Below are 23,885 nucleotides of genomic sequence, written 5' to 3' on the forward strand. Positions count from 1 at the left end.
AGAAATAAATTACAAAATCAACATTAGCAGTGGATTTCTTCCTGAGTTTGACCAAAAGGTCCTGTCCAATTCAAAGCTTCCATAGCAAGAAAAACTGGATTTCAGAGGGTGTGTCTGTACTTGGACAAGCAGAGTCTAGCCTGTTGGGCCTCCCTGGATACACATTTCATGTGTTGAGAGTTCAGCTTTTTCCATTACAGGATTGGCTGCAGTTGCTCGGGTTATATTATTTTATTGGCAGTTACTGTGGCAACACACGTGCAACAGAATTTATTTGAAACTTCACAGAAACACACACCTTTGAAGACCTTTTGATCTGTGCGCTCATGATTGAGGTGCAAAAAATGGGTGGTCCAAAGGTCTTATTGAACGTTCCTGACAGACAGAAATACAGATGCAACACACTACTTTGAGCTCAGATAATACCAGATTTGCATATTCCCAGCAGTGAGTATCCTATCCCTCGTACCTGTCAGCAGGCTGCTTCTAGTTCTGATAACAGCTGTCGTCTACATGCAACTGAAGTAAGGTAAATTCTACAGAACTCAGTATATAAAACACATCTCTGGTGTTCCGTGCCTTCCACTTTAACTCAAACCAAAATGTACACCGTTCTAATTGCCTGGTGCGTATACAGGGACTCTGTATATAGCCTAAAGGAAACATTACCATAGTCTTGGTTCAATAATAACATTGCAGTAACATGGTCTTTCAATAGTATCGCCTGCACGAAGAATGACTGTGCACGGACAATTCTAAAATAAAGCAATAACTTCCTCTGGCATCTTCCTATTCACTGGTCGTCTGCCAAATCAACGATCCCACAACAGCTGCAAGCTTAGCCAGGGACTTCGGCTGGTGTTCGGGAGTAAATCCATAGCGGCAAACTGGCTGAGTGAAAGTAAATAACTCCGTTTCCCCCACCCGGAATAAAGGTTTACAGCGTAAATTATAGTGAGAGATAGTGATGATGGCAAATGAACCTCAGCGGCTCAGAGAGAATGGTACAAAATACTAACGTTAATTGTGCAGCCCATCTGCTGTAACCATCGGGTTTTGGGGGAAGTCGTAGCTATAATGCCAAGTAGAAACACAATTACATTGTCTACATTTAGAAATCTAGCTGCTGCTAGCTAAGATAGCAATGTTTCCATATCAGGTTTGTTGAAATAATAGCCTTTCACGTGAACGCAAAATTACGTTTAAATTATAGGATTTGTTAAACTATTAATATTAGTCGCTGGCTGAGTGTGTTTTCGAGAAACCGGAGAATATGAACTAGCTTCAAGTTTAATTATAATTTAAAATAAAAATAGAGATACATAGCTTGCAATGTTGGAGTCAATCGCTAGCCAGCCAACCAGGCAAGTGGTCTCAATGACGCGGAGGTTTTTCAAGCTAGCCTGCTAGCTAGCTAACCAATACTATTTCACGTTGGCAAACCAGCTAATTCAGTCATATTCACTATCGCTGTTTCCACGTCTCATTAAAAAAAACTTACCTGTACGAAGTCTGTTTCCTGAAAGCCAGACCCTTCAGTTTCTCCTCTAGTGACTCTTCCATGTCGGGAAAGCTGCTCAAAGTATCACCGCCTCCCATTGCCTCGTCCCTGCAGCCTCGATCGTTCGCCTCTCCACCGGTGGCTCCCAGAGAGGTTAGTCTATTGCCGAAGGTCTGAGAGCTTCGGTCTGCCTGTGACGGGCAGGGTTTGGCCAGGGGGTCCATGCTCCGGCAGTGGACCCCCTCTCCTCGTCACACCGAGGAAACAGTGACGGCAAAGTCGGTATTGGTTGTAGATGATGTAGCTGTGTGTACCGCAAATTAGCAGGGACTGAAGCGGCGGAGCTGTTCTCGCCGCAGCGCCACACGGTCACACTAGCGGTCGACCTGCAAGGGAGAGGAAGGTTGCCGACTGGAAATGGCAGCATAGGCTGTTGTGTAGTGACAGGCTGCAACAGCAGCAGCAGCAGCCGCAGCATCCATCTCCGACTACAAGGGCATTCTGGGATACTCCCACTCCTCCTCTTAGCGCAGCATCCGTCGGTAAAAGTAGGGCATAGAGTCCCTGACAGTCAACACACACAAACTGGCTCTTACGCACAATCGGACTGTGCGCTCCGCAATGTCAAACATCTGTGTCGGTGAGGCTGGAAAGCTGAGACTCCAGTGGGTGTGAGCTACCCCCACTGAATGCCAATGCCAGTGATGAGTGAATTTAGAGAGTAATTACTTCTCCGTTGTTTGCGATGTTTGGTTGGCATAGTGAAACCTCTCATCACTGCTTGCTCAGTTGTCTTGTGTTTGTTCACTGTCATTTTAGCTAATTGTTCATTTAATTACTGATAGCCTACCATATAGCCTAGGCTACAATCTAATATGGGATATGTAGGTATTTTTAAAAAAAGAAGAAAAAAAAGAACCGCCATATTCGTTTAACATGTCATAGCAATAGCCGATACCAATACTTGATTTTCAGTGATCTTTGTTTGACGTTTATGTGTAGACGATGTGTAAAGTACAACCATCTGAACATTAGCTCGATGTTAAATCTCTTGCATTTCTTTTCAGGTATGCCATTGTAACATATTTTTGCCACAAGTTAAGTCTGCTCTGAAGTGCACAACCCCATTGCCTAGCTTTACATAACCCTACCGTCGGAAACAGAATTTTTTTTTACCTCATTTTGAGTAATTAAACTTTTTATTATTTTCCCGAAATATATGTTGTCACCAACAAGTGGATTTAAAGTAGAGGAATAAATCATTAGCTCTCACACACTAGGCTACACGCACAAGAAACACCCCAGTGTTTCAGTGGCAGACAGTAAAATGTTCTTAAATCAACAGAGTACATATGGTCTCTACTGGACTCATATGTACTATGTTACAGTTGAATTGACACTGGACATTTTACTGTGCAGCAGCCAGAGATGGGGCTCACGTGGGAAATCAGACCATTTACGACAGACATACAGACTGGAGTCATATTAGGCCTGATTGATGTAATGAGTACTGCCTGGTTTTAAATGACTAAATTGATTTTCAGGGATGTGTTGACTTCCTTGTGCATGCTTTTATTTTTTCCCCCTTTTTTATTAGTGCAGTGAACTTGCCTTGGAAAGGTCATTACAGTACATCCATCACAAAGGTTTTGTTTGGGCTGTGGGGTTGGGGGCATTCCCCTACTCTCTATTACCCATTTGCATATTTTTGGCAGATAGGCAAAAACACAATATTTTGGAATTTTATGGAATGTTGAAGGATTCGGAACAGCGCAGACACTAACCTGTTACTGTATTAGCTATATAGTAGAAGGCTGGTAGGGCAGCAATGGTTCAGTAACTGTATGAAGTTTCAATACTTCTGAAATGTTATAGAAAAACAGGACTGTCAAATAGTGAGTGTCTTTCTTTGATTACTTTAAGCCCAGATGACCCATTTTCATATCCCAGCTTTCCCAAGTGTCTTTCTAGGAAGTCTTCCCTCAGAACCAGTGTCAAACTGTTTATGACAGAAGAGACAACACATTCTCCAGTCCTGCACATTCCAAACACTTAGAGATACAGGAAACAGAACATTAAAAGAAAGATGATTACAATTCCGGGTATGCTTTTACTAAGGAAAATATTTATTTGATTTGGAAAAAAAGAAAAGAAAAAAAAAACAGAACAGGAACACATTTCCTGTGTTTGAACTGTGAACAAGACAGTAAAGCATCTTTCCAACCGAAAGCATATGGACATTAATCTCGATGACAGGATCGTTGCAGACAGAACCACCAGCCTGATAAAGGTAAGCTGACAAACCGCCCACAGGCAGTCTGTGTGACTGCTGAAACAGTGTAAAAATGAACAGCCCAGTACCATCCACAAATTTATTTGTCATTTTAAGAGCACATTAAAAATGTATGTCTGGGTTACAGCCAGACATGATATGACAAATCAAAATGCTGCCGTTGGTGCTGAAAATTAATAGAATGCTACATTTAATAAATAAATAAGATTCATTCTTTGGACACAGTGCATGTTTGCTCACAGCAGATGTGTTGTTTTTTTTTTCTATCCAAGAGTAGGTTTAATCCATGATGTCATGACCACAAATTAGTACGCAACTAAGGAAGTGGTTTCACTGGGAATTCCGCAGAAATAGAGCAGGGGTTTAGAGACACATATTCCAGTCACAACAGTAGTGACCTACAGTCCAATACTGCATTACAGTTCAGATGCGGAAACGGAAAGTGGCCAATGGGGACACAGTCGGGCACTTCCTATTCCTGGTCCATTTGAACACTGCCCAGGAATACAATCCAGCTCCGCCCCCTATCCTAAAAGTGCACTAAAATATGTGGCACTTGTTTACAACCTCTAAGCCTCATGCACTTGATATTTCAGGAAAATCCAACTATGAGATTTTTTTTCCTTTCTTTTTCATTCTATGCATAGAACAAGTGTACAGGGATACTGACCTAGGATTGAATTTTTTAATTCCAAGAAGAGACCAAGCCTGACACTACAGGGAAAGAATTAGATTTTTTCATTCCAAGTATAGTGCTAGCATGATGTCACAGGGACAAAATTAGATTTGGCGGCTCTGAAGACCATATACCACATCAGACTCTTGTCTACTGTGCCCTGCAAGTTCACAAGAGAAGAATAAATCTAGGTGAACCTTAAACGACAAGGTTAATGTCCACGTAAGCATGCTGTACTGTCAGGGAGATTATGTATATCTCTCCCCAGTCCCTGCAGACCTGGTGTTCAGAAGCACATGTAGAGGACAGCTAACAAGAAGAACATTTTATTACCCCACAGTCCTGTGTACACTTAGTGACATCCAAAATAGATCAGTTGAACAGAATAGCTCTGCGATAAATCACCTGACTCCTGTGTGACTCTTTGGTTTTCTTTAAAACCCATATTGTAGACATCTGCATTCAAATCATTATTTGGACATGAAATCGGATGGCTTTTAAAAATCGACATGGCCGTGGGTAACAATATTAATACCAACTGAAAAGGCTTCCAAGCTTCCTGCAAATAAGATAGTACAGGTGCAAGAAAGTAAAGAATATATATGTAATAAATTTAGAAATGGAAAAAATAAAAACTATTAACAAAATAAAATATCAACAAAGACTACCGTATAATGTTGGAATGGAATAGAAATACATAAAAAAACAAACTACGTATGTAAAACAATATTCAAACAGAATATATAAATACAAAGGGTGAGTTTCAAGCCTCTGACACTGTGGAAGGGGGGGGGGGGAGGCCAGGGTTTTGGGGGGGGGGGTATTCAGACCTCAGAAAGTCTCGTTCACTGTCCTCTCCAGTTCTATCACTTTTGTGCTTTCATTGCTCCGAAGCTCCAGTGATCTGTAAATGAGAGTGAAGAGGTCCTTTTCACAACAGTGCAAACTGAAAGCCTATTTTCCAATTATAAAACTTTGTCGCCAAGGTTACTATTTATAGCTACAATGCAAGCAACATTAACAGTCATGGCAAGTGGTGCACAAACAAACCAAATACTGTAGGTAAAATATGGGTCATGCCCCGCCAAGGCGTAACTTGGCTGGATGGCATACCTGCCATCCCAATAAAGTCATACGATCGCAGCTATCAACAATAATCTGTTCTCCATGCCAAGGGCATACTTTCATTTTAATATGGGGGGGGGGGGGGGGGGTTGAAATGCATAGACCCTGAGAACTGTAACCCTCTAGGGGGGTCTGGAGGCATGCCTCCCCGAAAATGTTTTTTTTTTAATTTATGACATTAAGGACAAACCACAGAGGTTGCGTACCTGTGTGGGTGTAGGTCTATGAGTATCGGCTTCTGCGCGTGCGATTCGTTGCTGTGGGTGTACGGCGGTTTGGACTCCGCCCTGAGCCTCTCCGCCCTGAGCCTCTCCGCCTGCTCCTGCTGCTCCTGCTGCTCCTGCCGCTGCTCCTGCAGGGAGCGCCAGGTCGCCATGACGTCCACCTGCCTGTCCCACGTCTCCGGGTACTCCCCTCCCAGCCCGGAGGGGTGAGGCTCGTCCAGGCCGCCGTGGTCCTCGTAGCCCAGCAGGCTCCGCGACTTCACTGCGGACGCAAGCAGAGAGACGGGCAGCCAATCAGAGCCCGCCTTTTAAAACGGAGCAAAGGAGGCCTGCGTGGGAGGAAGACACGAGCGAGCGCGGAGATCAACTGTAATGAAATAACCATTATCCTTTTTAGCCATGATAATGATAATCACACCAAATGACAGATAATGGCTTTGGAGTGCAGGCACTTTGGTGGCTAGCTCGGTTAATCGGAAAGGCTGTTTATTTGTTGAGGAGCGCGGAGCTTCCTGCTCGTCAATATTGTTCAAATGATTTGAAGTGGAATTGGGGGGGGGGGGGGTGTTGATAAAAGCTGCCACATAGAGGTGGGCTAAAATATGTACTACAAAAGCCAAATCGCTCTTTGGAATAAGCTATCTGAACACAGGGTAAGGGAGAGAGGAAGGGAGAGATGGTGAGAGAAGCAGAGTTCAGACCAAAAAGTTCTGAACGTTTCAGACTCACACATGCAAACACCCCCACTTTCATTAAACACACACGCGCGCGCACACACACACACACACAGATATATACTTTCTCTCTGAGCAGAAGTAGTGGAGTCGTGACTGCCTCTGCATGTTGGAACTGCAGTTCTAAAATTATTGAAATTTATCCATTACATAACGTGCCCAGATCTGAGTGGGGGTTGAACTTGTGAGGATATATTTTTTCCTTTTTTCCAGCACTGAAATATCAGAAAGAAAAAATAACTTCATGATCCTGAAGGATAATCACCCACCCTGTCCTTTCCCTTTCCATCTCTTTGTCTCTCATTCTTTTTGTCTGCATTTCTTTACCCCCCCCCTTTTCTCTCTCCTCATACTCTAGCTTAATTTCTCTGCCTTTCCCTCTCTCTCTCCTTTCATCACTGAGTCTCTCTCCCCCTCTCTCTCTCTCCTTTCATCACTGAGCCTCCCACCCTCCCACTGAGGCCGGGTGGGGGCTGTACTCACCGGTGGCTTCGTAGGACTCCTCCATCCTGGGCTCTCTGGAGAGGCCTGTTTTAGTGATGGAGGAGCAGGGCCCCAGGCCCTGGTAGAAACTGCCCAGGAACATGGCGAAGCACAGCACCACCACCTGGGGGAGACATAGTGGACAGTTAGAGACACAGCCTTCCCGCCACAGTCGGCACACAGCCGGGTGTCACTAGAAGGCCACCCTAGAAAGGACTAAACACCACGGGCATAGGAATCCTGTTGGCCATAATGTTCCCTTTAAGTGGTTGACATGGTGGGATTAACACAACATGTTGTTAACAGGGCGGCCCTTCAGTCCTTTCCAGGCCGGCCATCTTGTGACAGCCCCCACAGCGGGGGCTCCGGTCTCCTGGCTCACTCTGGAGGCGAGGAGCACTCACCATGAGGCACGTGGAGGTCTGTGTGCCCGTCACCCTGCAGGACCGAGGGACCTTCCCCGCCACCACCGCCTGCAGGGAGTGCAGCTGCTGCAGGAGAGACCTGGGGGAGAGAGGGACACTGCCGTCAAGGCCCACAGCGTACGGTACTCAACGCTCTCACACACAGCCACGTACTGCAAGTCACTTATGATCATATCTCTGACTGAGTGTCCTGCAGTTTCACTGATACGCAACATAATAAAACCTCCTGTAGGAGTTGTGCTGATTTTACTGCTGTCTGATTAAGTTAGACTCATGATAAAGGTGCCATGCTGCTTCGCTCACTCACTTGTTGGTGCACTCCAGAGTCTCCACTTTCCTGCGCAACTCGTTGTTCTCGTTGGAGCACGTCTCCACCCTGTGGACACAAGGAGAACTGCATGGTCACCCACCCGCTTACGACATTTATTAAGCTGCCTGCCAGTCACCTCAGTAACTATGCCAGAGAGCAAAGTCTACCTAATGACCTAAACTGAATAATGAAGTAATCATCCAGGGATTGGGGCAAAGGGCAATCAGGGATAAGAACAAGAAATATTCCTCTCACAGAGGCCTTCTCAAAAACACGCCAGAAACCACGTAAACACAACATGAACTCGGTATGAACTGACTTTTTCTCCAGCGTATCCATGTACTCCTTCTTCTTCCTTCGGCTCTCCTGAGCAGAGATCTGGGAGGGGGACAGCCAATGACAAAAAATTGTCAGGCGTGGCTTTAGGCTAAATTTATAACAGGGCTAAATGTCAGCGCATCATCTCAGGTCAGCAGAGAAATGACTGAGAGCTCAGCGGCTATTCAAAAAGCTACATCCCATTAGCCTGAGGCACCTGCAGGTCAGTTAGGCACTCTTAAGCAGGCCTCTTCCTGCTCCTCCTTCTCTTCCTCCTTCTCACCTTGTTCTTGATCTTCCTGCGGATCTTCTTGAGGGCCTTCTCCTCGGCCTTGGAGAGGGGCAGCTTGGTCGGGACGGGGTATCCCTCGGCGATGAGCGTGCGTTTCTCCTCCTCCGTCAGCAGGAGGGGTCCTGAGCCCTGCAGCTTCTGAGGGTGCGGGGAGTGAACACAGAGCAGTTAGGGGGGAGGTAGCCAATCCCGAATGCACCGGCAGAAGTGCGGCAGCCCAAAACGAACCCCGACGAAGATGAGATCGGCCCGCGACTCACGTGGGGGGCGGTGAGGAGGGGAGAGTTGGAGAGGGAGGAGGGGGCCCGCGGCGCCACCTTCAGGACGGCCTGCGCCTGCGCCTGGGTGGGGCTGGAGGGCTCGCAGGGACGCGTGGGGCTCTGGCTGCCCTCCGAGTCGCTGCCATGAGAGCTGGGGGGTGTGGGGGGGAGCTGCAGAGACTCCAAGCCTGGAATAAAAACCGCTCACAGCTCAATAAAGGGAATATGACCACACTGCAGCACAGGGAATATGACCACACTGCAGCACAGGGAATACGACCACACTGCAGCCCAGGGAATATGACCACACTGCAGCACAGGGAATATGACCACACTGCAGCACAGGGAATATGACCACACTGCAGTACAGGGAATATGACCACACTACAGCACAGGGTATATGACCACACTGCAGCACAGGGAATATGACCACACTGCAGCACAGGGAATATGACCACACTACAGCACAGGGAATATGACCACACTGCAGCACAGGGAATATGACCACACTGCAGCACAGGGAATATGACCACACTGAAGCACAGGGAATATGACCACACTGCAGCACAGGGAAAATGACCACACTGCAGCACAGGGAAAATGACCACACTGCAGCAAAGGGAAGAGGACTGGTTTTTAAAAAGGAAGTTTTGAAAAAGGTCACTCATTTACAATCTTCCTCTCAATCTTTGCTTTGATGTGTGTATTCATGTTATTTTCTTTAACTGTACATTACGTGTTATTAGACTCAACCTTCACCAGGGGGCACCACTGAGCCATAGAAAGAAGGCTGCCTATGAGCTAACTGGGCAGATTCAACAAGTTGAGAACTCCAGGGTTTTATTGGGAGTTGCCACCCAGTGACACCACAGATAAAAATGGAAAGGATCATGACACCATTGCCAAGGTAAAAAGTAGATGGGAGCAATCAGAGTTTTCTGTAGTAGTTTTTTGGGGGGAGGGGTGTTCAGCCTTGTAATGCAAATGAAAAGCACAGTTATCTTGATCTGAGTAGCTGCCAGTGTTAACCGTTATGTCATGTGCTACAGTTCTGGTAGGGGGTGATGCAATGGAATCAGCGCTGAATTGGGTAACCCAGCTTTGGCTCCAGCTCATGTTAGCCTAGTTCAAGGTCTATAGTGGGAAAGGGCCATAATGAGTCAGCCTGGTTCCAGCTCTACAGTGGGAAAGGGCCATAATGAGTCAGCCTGGTTCCAGCTCTCCAGCTCTAGAATAAGTCTGGCTTTAGCCCTACAGAGAAAGGCCTTGTGTTGTGGGAGGGTCAGTCTCACCTCTGGGGGACAGGTTGAGGAACTGATCCACCTCATGGGGTTCCAGCTTGATTTTGGGACTGAAGCTCTCACTGTCCTCCTTAATCTGTCCAATCAAAAGGTAATCATAAATGGCCATTTAATCAAGTAATATATTCTTAAGGGATTATAAAACCCCACATTTATTATTATACAGCACACTAATTACATATTTAAATTCAATGCTTTCATCTAACACAGTAACCGAGAAGTCTAAAGTTCACTACACAAGTTATTTTCCCTTACTGGATGGCATCCATTATAAATGTGCATTCTTCTGGGATGTTTGCGAGCAGTGACCTGGCTGTGATCCCACTGACCGCCCCTCCCTGAACGGGACGCAAACGCCTCCCTCACCTTGATGATCTTGACTTGTGAGGGCTGGGAGAGCAGGACGGGGACGGAGAGGGCTTGGGGGGCCACCGGCTGGGCCCCGGGGCCCTCGGGGGCCAGGCTGAGGGTGAGCGTGGGCAGCAGGGACGGGGCGTCAGAGAGGAGCGGGTCCATCTTCAGGGCCTTCTCCTCTGGCTCCATGCACCAGTCCTCCCCATCCGACTCCCCTGGAGGTCACAGAGAGAACAGGGCTGAAAACAAACACTCTTATGCAACCTACCCCCCACACCCCCACCTCTACCCAAAGGCCTAGATTTAAGGCCACAGCGAGACCCCAGGCTTTTCCTGGTAACTGTAATGATACAGAACAGTGTTTGGGATAAAGGTTGGGCTGGTTTCCTGGGAAGACAGAGCTGAACTTTCACTTCACATTAAACAGATGATCAGGCTTCCATATTAGCCCACATCTTTAGGTGAATTTCTCTGAAATTTTACAGAGAAAAATACTTGCATGAGAGAAAACAAAAGCAAAAAAACAGTCAAAAAGAAAATTTGATTTTGTAATGAGAGTAAACTCCACGGAGGCTGAACCCACAAATACCTTTCAGAAATTGTTTTAGATGAGTCATAAGGGGTTAGATGAGACCAACTCCAGCGTTTTGGCAAACAGAACCCTCTTCCAAGAGCATTACAGCATTCAGAATCTACTCTGCTTGGACAAGTACAAATGCACGCCCACATGCACACACGCACATAATAACAGACAGACAGACAGACAAACATATGCAGACGAATTCACACACACCCACACTGTCTCAGTCTGTTCGAGTCCCTCACCTACACCATAATCTAAATCCTTTTAAACTGTCAAACAGCATCCATCTCTATTTGATTACACCGACCTCACAGTGTTGACGTGTTTGGCTAATTACTGGAGTTCACAATTCCATTCACTTCAACAAAACTCCAGGTCCAGTAGATACAGACTACCAAATAATATCACCACTATGTATGATGTTCATTTGGATATGAGCATGGTTTTTTGATGCCAAACCCACCAGTGGTGTGCACAGCAAAAAAGCTACATTTTTTGTCTCATCTGACCAACACCTGGTTCCAATCAAAGTTCAGAGGAATTTATCATATTTCAGATGCTTATTTTGGAGATTTCCCTCAACAGAGGTTTTTTTTCTGAAAATTCTTCATGGAGGTGGGATTGGTAGATGGTAGATCTGGAGGCATGCTTTATAGATCTCCACCTGTGGCCCTTGAATTTTAACTTGCCTCCCACACCATCTGCCTCCTGTGCGTGGGGGCCAGGCGCACTCCCTGCCTCGCCGGGCAGGGTTGCCACGGTCTCAGGGGTTTTACATTTTTAATGACTGATGAGCAGCTCTCATCCCCAGGCACTCTGTGTCTGACTGCTTCATACTGGGATGAGTCAAGACTCTCCTGCATAGCTGACTGCTGACTGGGATGCTCCACAACGTGCCCCTGTGAAAACACACCCAACTTCTGCACGTCCTTTCAATCCTCCCTGGCACACTTTCCCCTGTCCTCCACTATGCACAACTTATCCATCCATCCATCTATCCACCCATCCATCCATCCATCCATCCACCTATCCTTCCAACCACCCACCCAACCATCCAGCCAACCAACCATCTATCCATCCACCCTTCCGTGCATCCCTCCGCTCCTCCTCCGCTCACCTGCGTCGCTCTCTCGTTCCCCGGGCAGGTGTGAGAGGGGGGACTGGGGTCGCGAGTCTCCGCTCAGGGAGTAGCTGTGCTCCGCCTGGATGTGGGGGGGCACCGGGGAGGCGGGGATCAGCTCCTCCTCCGTGTCCATGGCCTCGCCCCGCCCGGACAGGAAGGGGTCGCTCAGCAGCTGGCCCAGCAAGGCCTCCTGGGATAGGTCATCCAAGAGGTCCGTGAAGTGCTGGAGATGGAAGAGAGAGAGAGAGATGAGAGAGGAATCAGCGGAGGATAGCGGAGGATGAGAGAAGCACAAGAGAAGGAGAGAGGGATGAAAGAGGCCTAAAGCAAGCAGGCTGGAGGCGTTTCACACACACCAAAGGCCCTCTGAGAAAGACAGATCCAGATGTGCTGTCTCAGGCCGGACGCTCTAATTACACCCCACAGGGAACAGTAAATATGGACGACCCATTCCCTTAACCCCACACCGGAGAGCGGGCACAGTGGGGGGGCTAACACTATCTCACACTGCAGTGTGAGGGTTTGAACTAAGTCCGGCCCTCACTTCAAACGCCCCAAACTCCCCAATTTAAAATTCCTGCCCGGACATGCTTGAACCATTTCCCTTCTACACTGCACTGAAAAGGCTGCTATGTTTAGTCTGTTGCAAGTAGGGGCAGAGCCCTAATATGCATTTGCATTATTATCTGGAGCTGCCCCTCCCCCACCCCAACACAGTTTTCATCTCTGCAAGATCTTGCATTCTAGAAAGCAGGGGGTAGGAGGGGGTGGGGGGGGTTTGGTCAGACTGCCCATTTTTTCCCCAGCAACAGTTTGTCTGCTTTCATTGGCTGGGAGCTTGTTCAGACTCAAACCGCGGCTGTTTTACAGTGATACCACGCGCCCCACCGCATTTAGATTTTTACTACTTTTTAGATCTCTCCAGTGGCCTGGGGACGGAAACAGAAGCGAAGACGGGATCACCGTTCGGCCTGAGAGGCGGCGTTTCACCGCGACCGAGGTGAAACGCGCCTCGATTGGGCGACGGCGGCGTCCCGCTCCACCGCAGCCTCGAGTAGAACGCACCGCCGGCGGAACCCAGGCGCTACGAACGGCGCGGCGTGGCGCTCGCGTAACCCGCGCTGCTGAGATGGCCTTTAAAGACGGGCCAGGCCTGACCGCCTTACAGCAGCAGCCGGTCACCCTGAGGGGAACTCCACAGTGTGCAGACGAGGATCCTGTAACCTGAGCAACGCCGGAGCAGGGCTGCGGAACTGAGCAGACCGAGCAGCACCTGAGCAGCGCCTGAGCACGCCTGAGCACACCTGAGCACTGAACAGGGGCAGTGTGGGTACAGGTGCACGCTGCCCTGGTTTGTATCCATATCCAGGTCGCAGAAGGGATAGGAGCGAGCGTCCGGATATTAACAAAGGCCCAAAGAGAAAGCCAAGCTTGTGAAGCATCTCCTGCATAGCTCAAAACAATGGCTCTTTCATGAACACGCGCAATAGCGAGAAACCTAAAGCCATCAATTCATTATTGCACATATTACAACGATTGCTCTAATGTGCGTTGCTATGCAGAGTCTGTGCTACTGTGCAAGTCTATGTTACTGTGCAAGTCTGTGTAAAGAGTCTTGACTCAGTCCAATGCTGGAAAGGCAAGTCCTTGACCATGTGCCCTGACACCTGCAACTAACTTCTCAGTCCACAGAGAAGTGAACGAAGAGCTTTCCTGCTCTTAGATATCAGCCAAGTGGACAAACAAACACACACACCCACCCACGCACAGACACACACACACACACACGCACTCACTCACACACACACACCCACCCACACACACACACCCACCCACACACACACCCACTCACAGACACACACACACACACGCGCACACACACATACACCATAGTGCAGCCACAAGGAACAAACATCAGTTCAAACTGATTTTCTGGCACAAAAAAAGTGATGCTTTGCCAAAATGCTACTCTGTTTAGATTTCCTCATCATCTGAAGTTCCATGTAACAGTGATGTGGAAAACACTGGGTGTAATTTCAGGGTTTCCATTTCCAGGACTACAGAACACACTAAAATAAGAGAGTATTTTAGTCTGGAAAGTGATGGGGAGAGAAAGATGTGGTATGAGAAAAGGAAAAGAAGGGAAGAAAGAAAGAGCACTGAACACAAGTGAGTCAGTAAGCAGCAGGAGAGAGAGGGAGGGAGAGAGGGAGGGGTGGAGTGGGGCCAGGCATGAGGGCCTGCTTTTTTTGGCAGATTGAAGAGGTGGTTATGTTCCAGAGGGAGAGGGAGGGAGACAGAAATGGGGGAGAGAAAGGGAGAGACATGGAAAGAGAGGGAGGGAGGGAGAGGGAGAGAGAGAGAGAGAGAGAGAGAGAGAAAGAGAAAAGTCAAGCTGCTAACCATGTCCCTCCAGAGCACTGGGTTCACTGGCTCCCCGTTCCACACCCACTCCTGACCTACAAGCCCGTTACAGCTGGGTTCACTTTGCCAGTCCCACAGTGCAGCCACTTTCCTCAACATGCAGACGCGGAAACTAAACGGAGTAAATTCTTTCTGTTCATTCTATTCATCCCCACACAAACAGGCTTTCCCTTCCATCGTAGTTCTTCTCAAAAGGAGGGAAGATCAACCCCCTGGCATATGTACAGATGGAACGCAGCCCTATTCAACACATCTGCGAGTTCCAGTTGAAGGCATTCCTCCTTATTAGCGTAGCCAATTCATCATTTCTGCTAATGTAGCTTTGACAAGCCCTGCAGTTCATTTTTCACACTTCTCTTTTGAGTTTGTTAAGTCAGAGCTACTCTGCAGTGCCTCCCAGTCTCGTCGTCCAGCGGTAGTCACGGTTACAAGCCAACAGCCAGGCAACGCCCTCCGCACCGTGGGCCATTACCGAGGGTCACTGCCCAGACGTGAGTCACGGGCCCTACTGAGCGCGCTCAGATAAACAGCGAGAGCCGCTGCCGTGGCCCGGCCTGCGTCTTCTCCGTCTGCAGACCGGGGCAGCGGTTCCATTAGTCACTGGGCATGTTTGTCAGGCTCGCTCGCACACGTCACATGACCAGCGCCCCCGCTTTTCTTATGAGGAAATAAATGGACAAATAAGGCAGTGCCGCTACGATCCCACACGGTCTCCTCTACTCGGGGTATTCATTTTTCGGACCGCTTCAAGAGCTTGGTTGGTGGCATGGTTGTACCTGGCCATGTTCTATGAACAGACTCTAGCCTGAGGGACCACGGACAGTGGGTGGGTAGAGGGGGACTGTATGTGGGGGGTGAGGGGGGCTGTATGTGGGGGGAGGGGGGCAAGAGTGAACTGGCTCTGCAGTTTGGGCATTTCTGTCACACAACCCCCCTTTCCCATGGGGACCAAGAACAGGGACATTTAAAGAGCTTGAGGTTTTACTGCCCACAGGCAATTATTTGTAGACCATCTCATTCACGGTATGCAGAAGAGCGGCTCAGCCAGGGCCATCAGAAAGAGGCACGGGCTTCTCCGAGGCCGTAACTCTCTGAGGACAATACGGGGGGGGGGGGGGGGGATTGGGGCGCGGAGCCTCCAGGGCCCTGCCATGTGTGGAGCCGTTTATGCGCCGAGAGAGAGCGGCTCTCCCTGTAAATGGCCCTTTGTCTCCTGGTCTCCGGGTAGTGGGGGGTACGGGCGGGGCCGTGGGGTGGGGGGGGTGGGGCTGTAATTCGACGCCCTCCGAGCCCCTCTCTCCGGCTGGGACACCGATAACAGGGCAGAGCCGCACCTCCGGTGACGATCCTGAAGGGGGCCGGGAGGAATTTCGACGGGGGTCTGTAATTTCGGGGCCCTGTAGGACAAAGCCATGTGTGAAGGGGTGTGTGGCCAGAGGCAGGGGCGTCGGGGTAAAGACGGACGAGCTGTTTGTTTTTTTGTTTTTTTTGGGGGGGGGGGGGGGGGTGGTAAAAGGGGGGCATGGGCAGGAGAAAAGGAGGTGGGACAGTAAGCCTGTTGTGACAGCTCTGCTGATGTACAACTTCCCTCCCAGGACCCGAAACAGATGTGACCGAAGAGAGACAGGAAACCCTAGGGCCAGAGTGCGCACACGCACGCGTGCATATATATATACACACACACACACAGACAGACACACACGTGCACACACACACAACGTGCCGCACACACTCTCCTGTTAGAAAATTTATGACACGCTCCGGGGGTCCAAAGTTCGCCTCTCCCACACAGCCAGCTTTGCCCCCCCAGACTGAACGGGGAGATGAGAACACTCAGAACATCATCCCATTACCCCCAGCTCACCAGTGGCACCACTAAAGACCAAAGTCACTGCTTTTTACGGGCGTGGAAAGAAAGCAGGCCAAAGCCCCCATTTTAACGGCTCACAGGTTTAAAATATCAAAACCATACGAGTCAGCATTTCTCATCTGGTTTTCTTCCCTTCCCTTTTGTGGGCGACGGCTTCGTCCGCCACGATAAAGCCTTCCAGTCCAGGTCCCATCTGCTTTTTACCCCATCGTGTGCAGGCATGCTGAGGAGGCCCCCAACTCTACGGGGGGCTGGCCTTCGTTATCTATACCTGCAAGTCCGCAAGCACAGCAGCCCCCGCCTCCACAAGCCTGCCCCATCGCTGAGTGACCCAGTTTCCCCGGCCGCAGAGGCGGGGTCAAAGGGTCCGGTCAAGCTCTCTGATAGGATTGGAGAGGGGAGGGAGCTGCGTGTGGAGAAATCGAGTGGCCCAAACCCCCTGGCCAGTTCCTTACTGTTCCGTGACGGTCACGTTTAACCTACTGGGGCAGGGAAGGCCGATGGCCACGGAATGTATTTGTACCCAAAGAGGGCATTTTAGAGGGCACCGCAGTCTACAGAATGGAATGGGACTATTTAATTTGAAGCCATTCGCGTATTTTGTGAGGTACAATGCACAGTACATTGCCATATCAACAGATACATTTATCAAGTGATTTCATAAAATATAAAACATGACAAGATCCTGATTAATTCCATGGATCTTACACAGACAAATAAAATACAAACTAAAAATAGAGTAGACAATGGTGTGGAAATAGTGAGGTAAATTTTGATATTTCGTGACAACCATAAAGCTTTACGAATGCACGTTAAAACAAAATGACAGTCAGAGCCTTTTAAAAATCTGTGACTGACAGTCGAGTACAGCCCAGCTCCAGGACAGCGAGGGAGGAAGCGAAATGGGACAGGAAGTCCCGTACAGTAAAACTAAATCAGGCGGCGAGCCTCTGGAAAACATCTCAGCGTCTTATCCAGCCTCTCGCCCCCCTGAACTCCACCCCTCCGTCCCCCCGAACCCCTCCCCCCATCCCTTCTGAGATGACGTCAATCTGAGAAAACCCGGAGGCCCGCCCCCCTCTCAAGAATTTCCTTCCCCCTCGCGCTGTTCATCCCACACGGTCACTTTTTCCATTTTCCACACTGACTCCAGTACCCGGCCTGCCAGCAGCCGCACATATGTGGGTCAGAAGGAAGCAGAAGAAGGAAAAAGAACAGAGAGAGAGAGAGAGAGAGAGAGAGAGAGGGAGTGGGCTGACGGACCGGCATATCTGGCCTGTGGAAGAGCGGCATAGCATAGCATAGCTCCTACTGTTAGTGCTCATTTCCACTGTCTCCCCTCCCCCTAGCTACAGAGAGGGATGACGGATCAGACAGAAGCATAAACTACTCCCTCTCCCTCGCGGCTTAATGTGCAGGCAAGATGTACCCCAGGTCACATGGTACAGCAAACCGGTACAGACAATGAAAAACATCCCCACAGTAAGAGTGCCGTTCTAGACTCCTGAGTTCAGACTGTAACTGAAGGCGCATGAAGAGGGAAGTAGGACCCGTGTGCAACATTAACTGGAAATGTTATTAAGAGGGGATTATAACCGGCGATTCCATCACCTGATCCTGCTGCCAGGTGCTGCAACTAACCCTCCGGGCTCCATGTCAGGGGCAGCACACAAAAAGCCTTCACTGGGGGACATCAGAGGACACCCAAGCCATTATAGCATGGGCCTTTCCCAGAAGGCCATTTACCGTCTTCCCCATTGCTTATGGCACCAGAAACAAACCTGACCCTACAGGCATTCATTCACAGGAAACACCTCTAGAACAGTCATGTAGACCATTGAGTGTGATTTAGACGTGCTCGGGGGCCACAATATCCATAATATTGTGGAGACAAAACCTAAATGAGAAATCACAAGTAAATTATCGGTTACACCCAATGTACCTTCAGAGTAGTCATGCCTCGTCAGTTGCATTGTCTTAAGGCTTGTTTTCATACTTTCCCACAAGAGCCAATTCCTTGTCAAAAATGAAGTTCGTTGGTTTGGAGAAAGCAGGTACTTCCAGGTGCAAAAACTTGAGTAACAATTCATGAGACAGTTTAGAAAAAAAAATGCCTTTAACAAAGGGAAATGCAAATATGCAAGAACTAGGCCTATTTTTAGAATCCAAAGGGTTACATAAGCTTGCCAGCCTGACAGCTTATTTACAAGAGACAATTTTATTATGTTTTGTGTCACAGAACATTACTGCTCCTGGTTTTATTATGTTGTTTTCGAATGTTTACAACATTTCCATGAGTTACTGTATCTAAATCATAGTGACTAGTAGATATCCATCATCAAAGCAGCCCTGAGATAGCACTTTAAAACAAAAAAATTGTTTTATGGAAATGCCATATAGAGACTCCACCTGAAGGAAGACCACAGATCTTTTAACTCTGTGAGACCCTGCGCTACAAAACCGCATAACTTTAAAGCTCTTCAATGTGATTTGTCCAGAAAGAATATTTACATAAACTACACATCACAGGTCATTAGGCCAAAACTCCATATCCTAAACCACCTTGGAGGAAAAATTGCAGGATTGTGTGGTTTTGTAGCACTGTGCGCTGTATGCATTGGTTTGTTAATCATTTCGGTAGTATCTCCGGGCTTAACACTCACAATAAAAAGTTTACAAATTAGGCCCACATAGAAACACTTGAGATCCCAAATCTGGAGCCTAGCCTACGTGATAAGCCAGGCACTGGCTGGTATATCTCTTCTGAAATCAGACATCTTGAGCATGCAGAAGGAAACGTGCAGAGAGAGAGCTAGGGCAGCGAGAGTGATTTCACACAGGACTGCACTGGCACAGAGAACAGGCCGGGCTCTGTGCGCACTGCTCAGGGGCAGAAGAAAGCGGGCTCTGTGTCAGGGCGGCCCCGCCTGTGGAACAGGCCGTTCACATCTCCCACAGCCCGGGGCCGGCGTGCCTGGGCCCGTTCACCGCAGCCGCCAGCCTGGCCCCCGCCCCACAGCGCGCTCCGCTTCGGGACGAGGGCGTGCCGGCAACGCCACAGAAAGGACTCTTACGCTGACGGGTTACAAGGCCGGTATTCCTGCATGGCCAGAACTGGAGTACGAAGCAAAGACAGCACTGACTGAAATGGAATGTAGTTTTGCGTGAGTGCGTGTTTTTTTTTTTTTTTTAAATCGCTGCGAAAATGTGTCACTGGTGCGAAAGACATGTCAGCAAGTCTTTCCGTGACAACTGCCACAATGGTGGCTGACCTCTCTCTCTATCACTCTGTGGAGATCGATATCTAAGCAACATCTCTCTCAAACTTTCTTGCCCCATTTAACTAGGGGTCCGAATGTTTCTCTGGCCACTGAAACACAAACAAAAGTTCACCATTCTGTTGTTGACTGCACTGTCATTTTTTATTTTCCCTGCTGCAGCCTTACTTCAGCTTTTCAATCTCATAACTTTGCGAAAATGACATAGAAACTATTTACAAGACAAAGAAGACCAAACCGCCATGATCTCTGGCAGGAAACTCAACTCACAATGTCAGACTGATCGGTGCACAGGGGTCAGAAGTGAGTCATGTCACTCAAGCACTTTGGTCAAACAGATAAAAGGGCCAACCTTGCCAAACACTCAACTGAATCTGACAGTTGGATACGGCTACTGTTGAAACCATAACCATGAGAGTGGCTGACATATAGATAGGCCTACATACTGAGGACAGCACAGATGTCCACAATTAACACGCTATCATTGGAACGTGTTCATTATACAGGCCTAGTCCAGTAAAACAGACTACTGTAATGCCAAAGGGAGTTCTGGGACGGTTCTGGGGTTCATGTCACCTCCAGCTACTGTAACTAAATTGACCTTAAATTTAACAGCTACCCATTTTTACCATTCCAGCACGACACATAAATGAACCATAATGCTACACAAGAGCTTTGAAGTTTCAAAATACTTCTCTACCTGGGGAAGAAAACATTCTAGAATTTACAACAAACTTTGCATCTCATGCAAAAAATTAGGAATGAAAATTTCGCGGATGCGCACGTCCGTACTGCCACAAGCAGTAGTCTAACCGCGCTGGTTTTCCGCCGAGAAGCTGACGGTGAAATGAAAGCGTCTGTGGTCCTGTCTGAGCGTGCTTGTTGAAAACCCCGTAGCAGAGGGAAGCGCTGCTCTTTTGACAAAGTGCGCGTTGTACTGTGGGCTGCTCGTCTTCACACTTTCAAAAGAAATAGTGCCGCAGTCAGCATCAGGAAAGAAAAAAAGGAACAGCTTTGTCGTTAGTTTGGTGATTCAAGTCTGCATTTGCTATTTCTATCCACATAAAATATTTTTGCACCTACTGCTCTAAGAAAAACAGCGCTGAAGGAACATTCCTTGTTCCTACTGAAAACACACAAACTCTTCTAAGGGGATGGCAAATGTTTATTTTTCTCAGACAACCCGTCTTCTACCCACTGTATGCTAGGTACTGTCCCAGCCCTTCACAGTTTTTTCAAGTGTACTCCAGCCTTGTGCTGCAAATCCTCAAGGAATTCTGGGTTATTGCTTTGTAAAGGTTAAGCATCTCATTTTTAGTTCAAGAGAGCAATAAAGACATTAGGGTTCTATGTTCCACCAAGCCTTGCTATACACTGACTATCTACTTGCTCTTTAAAAGGTAGGAGCTGTTCTGTCTTGATGTTAAAGGGGCAAGACAATTAAAAATCAGTGTTAATTAATATAATTTCCCTACCTACAGTGTGTAAACTACCTGGGCAAATAATTATCAATTGGTTAAAAAGTGACAATGCCTCTTTATCGCTACAACCAACAGATCTCTTGAACCTTGCAGTCTGCATGTTACATCATTTCCTGTGGATGCTATGAATATTCCCACATGCAGTGCGTGTGTTATTTATCCAGACTCAAACCAAAAGGAGCAGCTAATAAATGTTCTCCCAGGCCAGCAATATAGGCTAATATTTTACCAAACTTACTATCACTAAGCATGGCCACACCAATACTGCCCAGAGAAGAGGACTGTCAAACCTTACTCTTACTACAGTGTCCTCTGAACTTATATCATCAAAGCCAGAATGATTTGATCTGGTCAATTAAAAGGCGCACAAAGTTCAAATAACTTGCATTCCAAAGCAGATCACTCCGAGACCAAGTACATGTGCAAAATTACAGGAAGGAGGCAATCCACTGCTGCTGAATAAGCTTTTCATGTGGTCCTTAGCATGCCTGAGGCTTATCTTTTAAAGATAGCACTATGCACACTGCACGCTTAGCAGATTTACTACTAAAGATATCCAGGACCTGAGAAAAACAAAAGACATTGAACTTTCCCAGACAGATCCCCGTAGCTCACGCATCAAAGCCACATTTAAATCTGAATGTATCCAGTAAACATAAGACGTTACCAGTGCAGCTGTGATCAGTTTGCATTGCTGTGAGGAATTCCATGTCAACAAATCACAGGGAGACAGGAAGTGAGAAAAAGATGAAGTGGGGGATGCCACTGGTGGTGTTGGTGGTGGTTGGGGGGGGGGGGGGGGGGGGGGTTGGTGTCTGTATTCTAAAACCCAAGAGGTCAGAGAGGATAGAGAGGTCTGCCGGAGCAAAAACACTGACTGGCCTTGTTCTCAGAACTCAGAATAACAATCTCTCAATCCAACAGAGCATAAACATTGCTTCAGAATGTGCCACGCTGTGAATAACTTGCTTTTTCAATCATGACAGACACTTGTTTCTCAGGAAACTCAGGAAATTGTGTATTGTATGAAGATCTGGATCTAAAGGGTTGTTGGTGTGAAAACTGCCTGAGATCCAGCCATTGTAGCATTCTATATACTATCTCCACCGTTTCATTACAAAAGATAGAAATTCCACCCACCCACCCCACCTCCACCCCCACCCCCACCCGCAAAAAAAAAAAAATACTTCAACTGATTAAAACTTTAATTAACTCATTAGTATGAGCAGGTATAATTACCCTATACGTGAAAGTTTTTTCTTAATGACGCAAACTGCATGCTATTCAAACAAAACGGAATGTGTCATTATAGCCAGTAGCCTACAATACGATTACAGAGCAGTATTTCACTCACCGCGTCAACACAATTCCATAAAGTTGGGCTGATCAGACACGCAAGGGAATTCATTAGAACGCCACGGGTCCTCAAGTCTCAGCGTACCTTTGCCTACTTATTACTTGCAGGCATTGCTGTTGAAACTATGGTCGTTTTCAAAATGTCTGAAGAGTCGAAGGGGCAACCTACTCGTGTTAAGATACATTACCGATCCAAGTTTAAATGGAAATAAACACGTGAATAGACTACTGCTGTTGTTTTTACCTACGCAGACAACTGTCTTCAATAGTTACATTTACGTGTCCTTGTGTGTATTTATCTGAAGGTCTACTTTTGTTTAAAACATGGACTGCTAAAGGTCCAGGACGTGAATGAACAGCCGAAGGGGAAAGACTTAAAAGTTAACTTGCATACAGAACGCAATGTAGCCAATTTAACCAAACTGCGTGCTAATTACATGCAAAGACTGTATATACACAGGGAAAGACTAAGACAGAAAGGCACACATGCACTTACTGTGTTGTACACAACATTGTCGTTTTCTCCGGGCTCAGACAATTCGCTTAGATTTCGATCCCAGTGTGAAAATGGCTCACCGCTGTCTAATATTTCCATGCTCCACGACGTGATATGACAAAAATATGCGGTCGACAAAGGCAGCTTTCTGTTGTAATAAAATATCAATCAAAGCGCAAGTAAGAATAATTCGACTCCTGACACTCCACTGACCGTCCAGATGAAACCTAGAACTGTTACTTTCCCGAACGTCTGCGAAAAAGTTGGTGAAAATAGCTACTTGTGAGTATCTTTAGTTAGCAAGCTAGCTAGTTTTTCGCATTCCACGGTCACGATATCAAGGCGTAAACAGATTCCACTTGAGTATTTTCCTCTGGATAGAAATATAAAAATGTTTTGAAACTGTGCCCCGATAATGTCTTTGTTTATCCTCCTCAAATGTACCGTTTAATTGGCTATTTGTCCCCACAAACGCTCAATGTCCACATCCAGACAGACAGGAATTCGAGGGTGGGGAAAGAGGAGGGAGTAGTGAGATGTGGAGTTTGTTTGAGTCACAATCATCCAATAGGTTTAGAGAGCAGCTATTCCCTGTCACACCCATTCAGCGCCCGGTCGTCTGTACTTGTTTCTTCTTAACTTGACATGTTTGCTCTGAAAAATACCTTATTCGCACAATTTGAATCATGCATTCATTGCAGCTGTAGTCATAACTGTACAAAAGTATCTTCTTTAAAGCTCCTGCCATTCATAACAAATTGCATCCAATCAGGAGGTATTCAGTATACGGTCGCGTTTCAACGCTTTGAACAATACGGGGAGTGTTTAATCTTTACAGCCACGTCCACTGGACAATGCTTGGTATCCATCAAAATGGTCTTCTTAACCCCGTGTTGCGGTCAAAACAGTGAAAAAGTACCACTGTGTGCACATTTAAAAAATTTAAACCCACCCATGAATGACAGGCGGAGACACCAA

The 23,885-nt window shown here is 47.4% G+C and overlaps 2 protein-coding genes across 4 annotated transcripts in view; both read right to left on the reverse strand.

Annotated features, from left to right (window-relative positions):
- dgki (diacylglycerol kinase, iota) overlaps positions 1–2,175 on the reverse strand; it is a 51,978-nt gene extending 49,803 nt beyond the window's left edge. For 2 of the 3 annotated variants that reach the window (XM_035427291.1, XM_035427290.1), the window contains exon 1: positions 1,502–2,175. In XM_035427291.1, coding sequence (XP_035283182.1) covers positions 1,502–1,725 — 224 coding nt within the window. In that variant the 5' untranslated portion in view covers positions 1,726–2,175. The remainder of the gene's footprint in view (positions 1–1,501) is intronic. The other variant, XM_035427292.1, reaches the window with a different exon arrangement.
- A 1,431-nt stretch (positions 2,176–3,606) lies between these two features.
- On the reverse strand, positions 3,607–23,809 carry creb3l2 (cAMP responsive element binding protein 3-like 2). The gene is made up of 12 exons (XM_035426273.1): positions 22,908–23,809; positions 11,997–12,225; positions 10,309–10,511; positions 9,934–10,018; positions 8,642–8,829; positions 8,373–8,519; positions 8,091–8,149; positions 7,769–7,837; positions 7,441–7,540; positions 7,037–7,160; positions 5,802–6,081; positions 3,607–5,374 (listed from the first exon to the last, which is right to left on the reverse strand). Exons 1-12 carry the CDS (start codon positions 23,004–23,006, stop codon positions 5,302–5,304), a joined length of 1,656 nt encoding a protein of 551 aa, XP_035282164.1. The 5' UTR covers positions 23,007–23,809; the 3' UTR covers positions 3,607–5,301.
- Positions 23,810–23,885: the final 76 nt, after the last annotated feature.

The sequence above is a fragment of the Anguilla anguilla genome, chromosome 7 (genome assembly GCF_013347855.1).
Source record: "Anguilla anguilla isolate fAngAng1 chromosome 7, fAngAng1.pri, whole genome shotgun sequence".
NCBI lineage: Eukaryota > Metazoa > Chordata > Actinopteri > Anguilliformes > Anguillidae > Anguilla > Anguilla anguilla.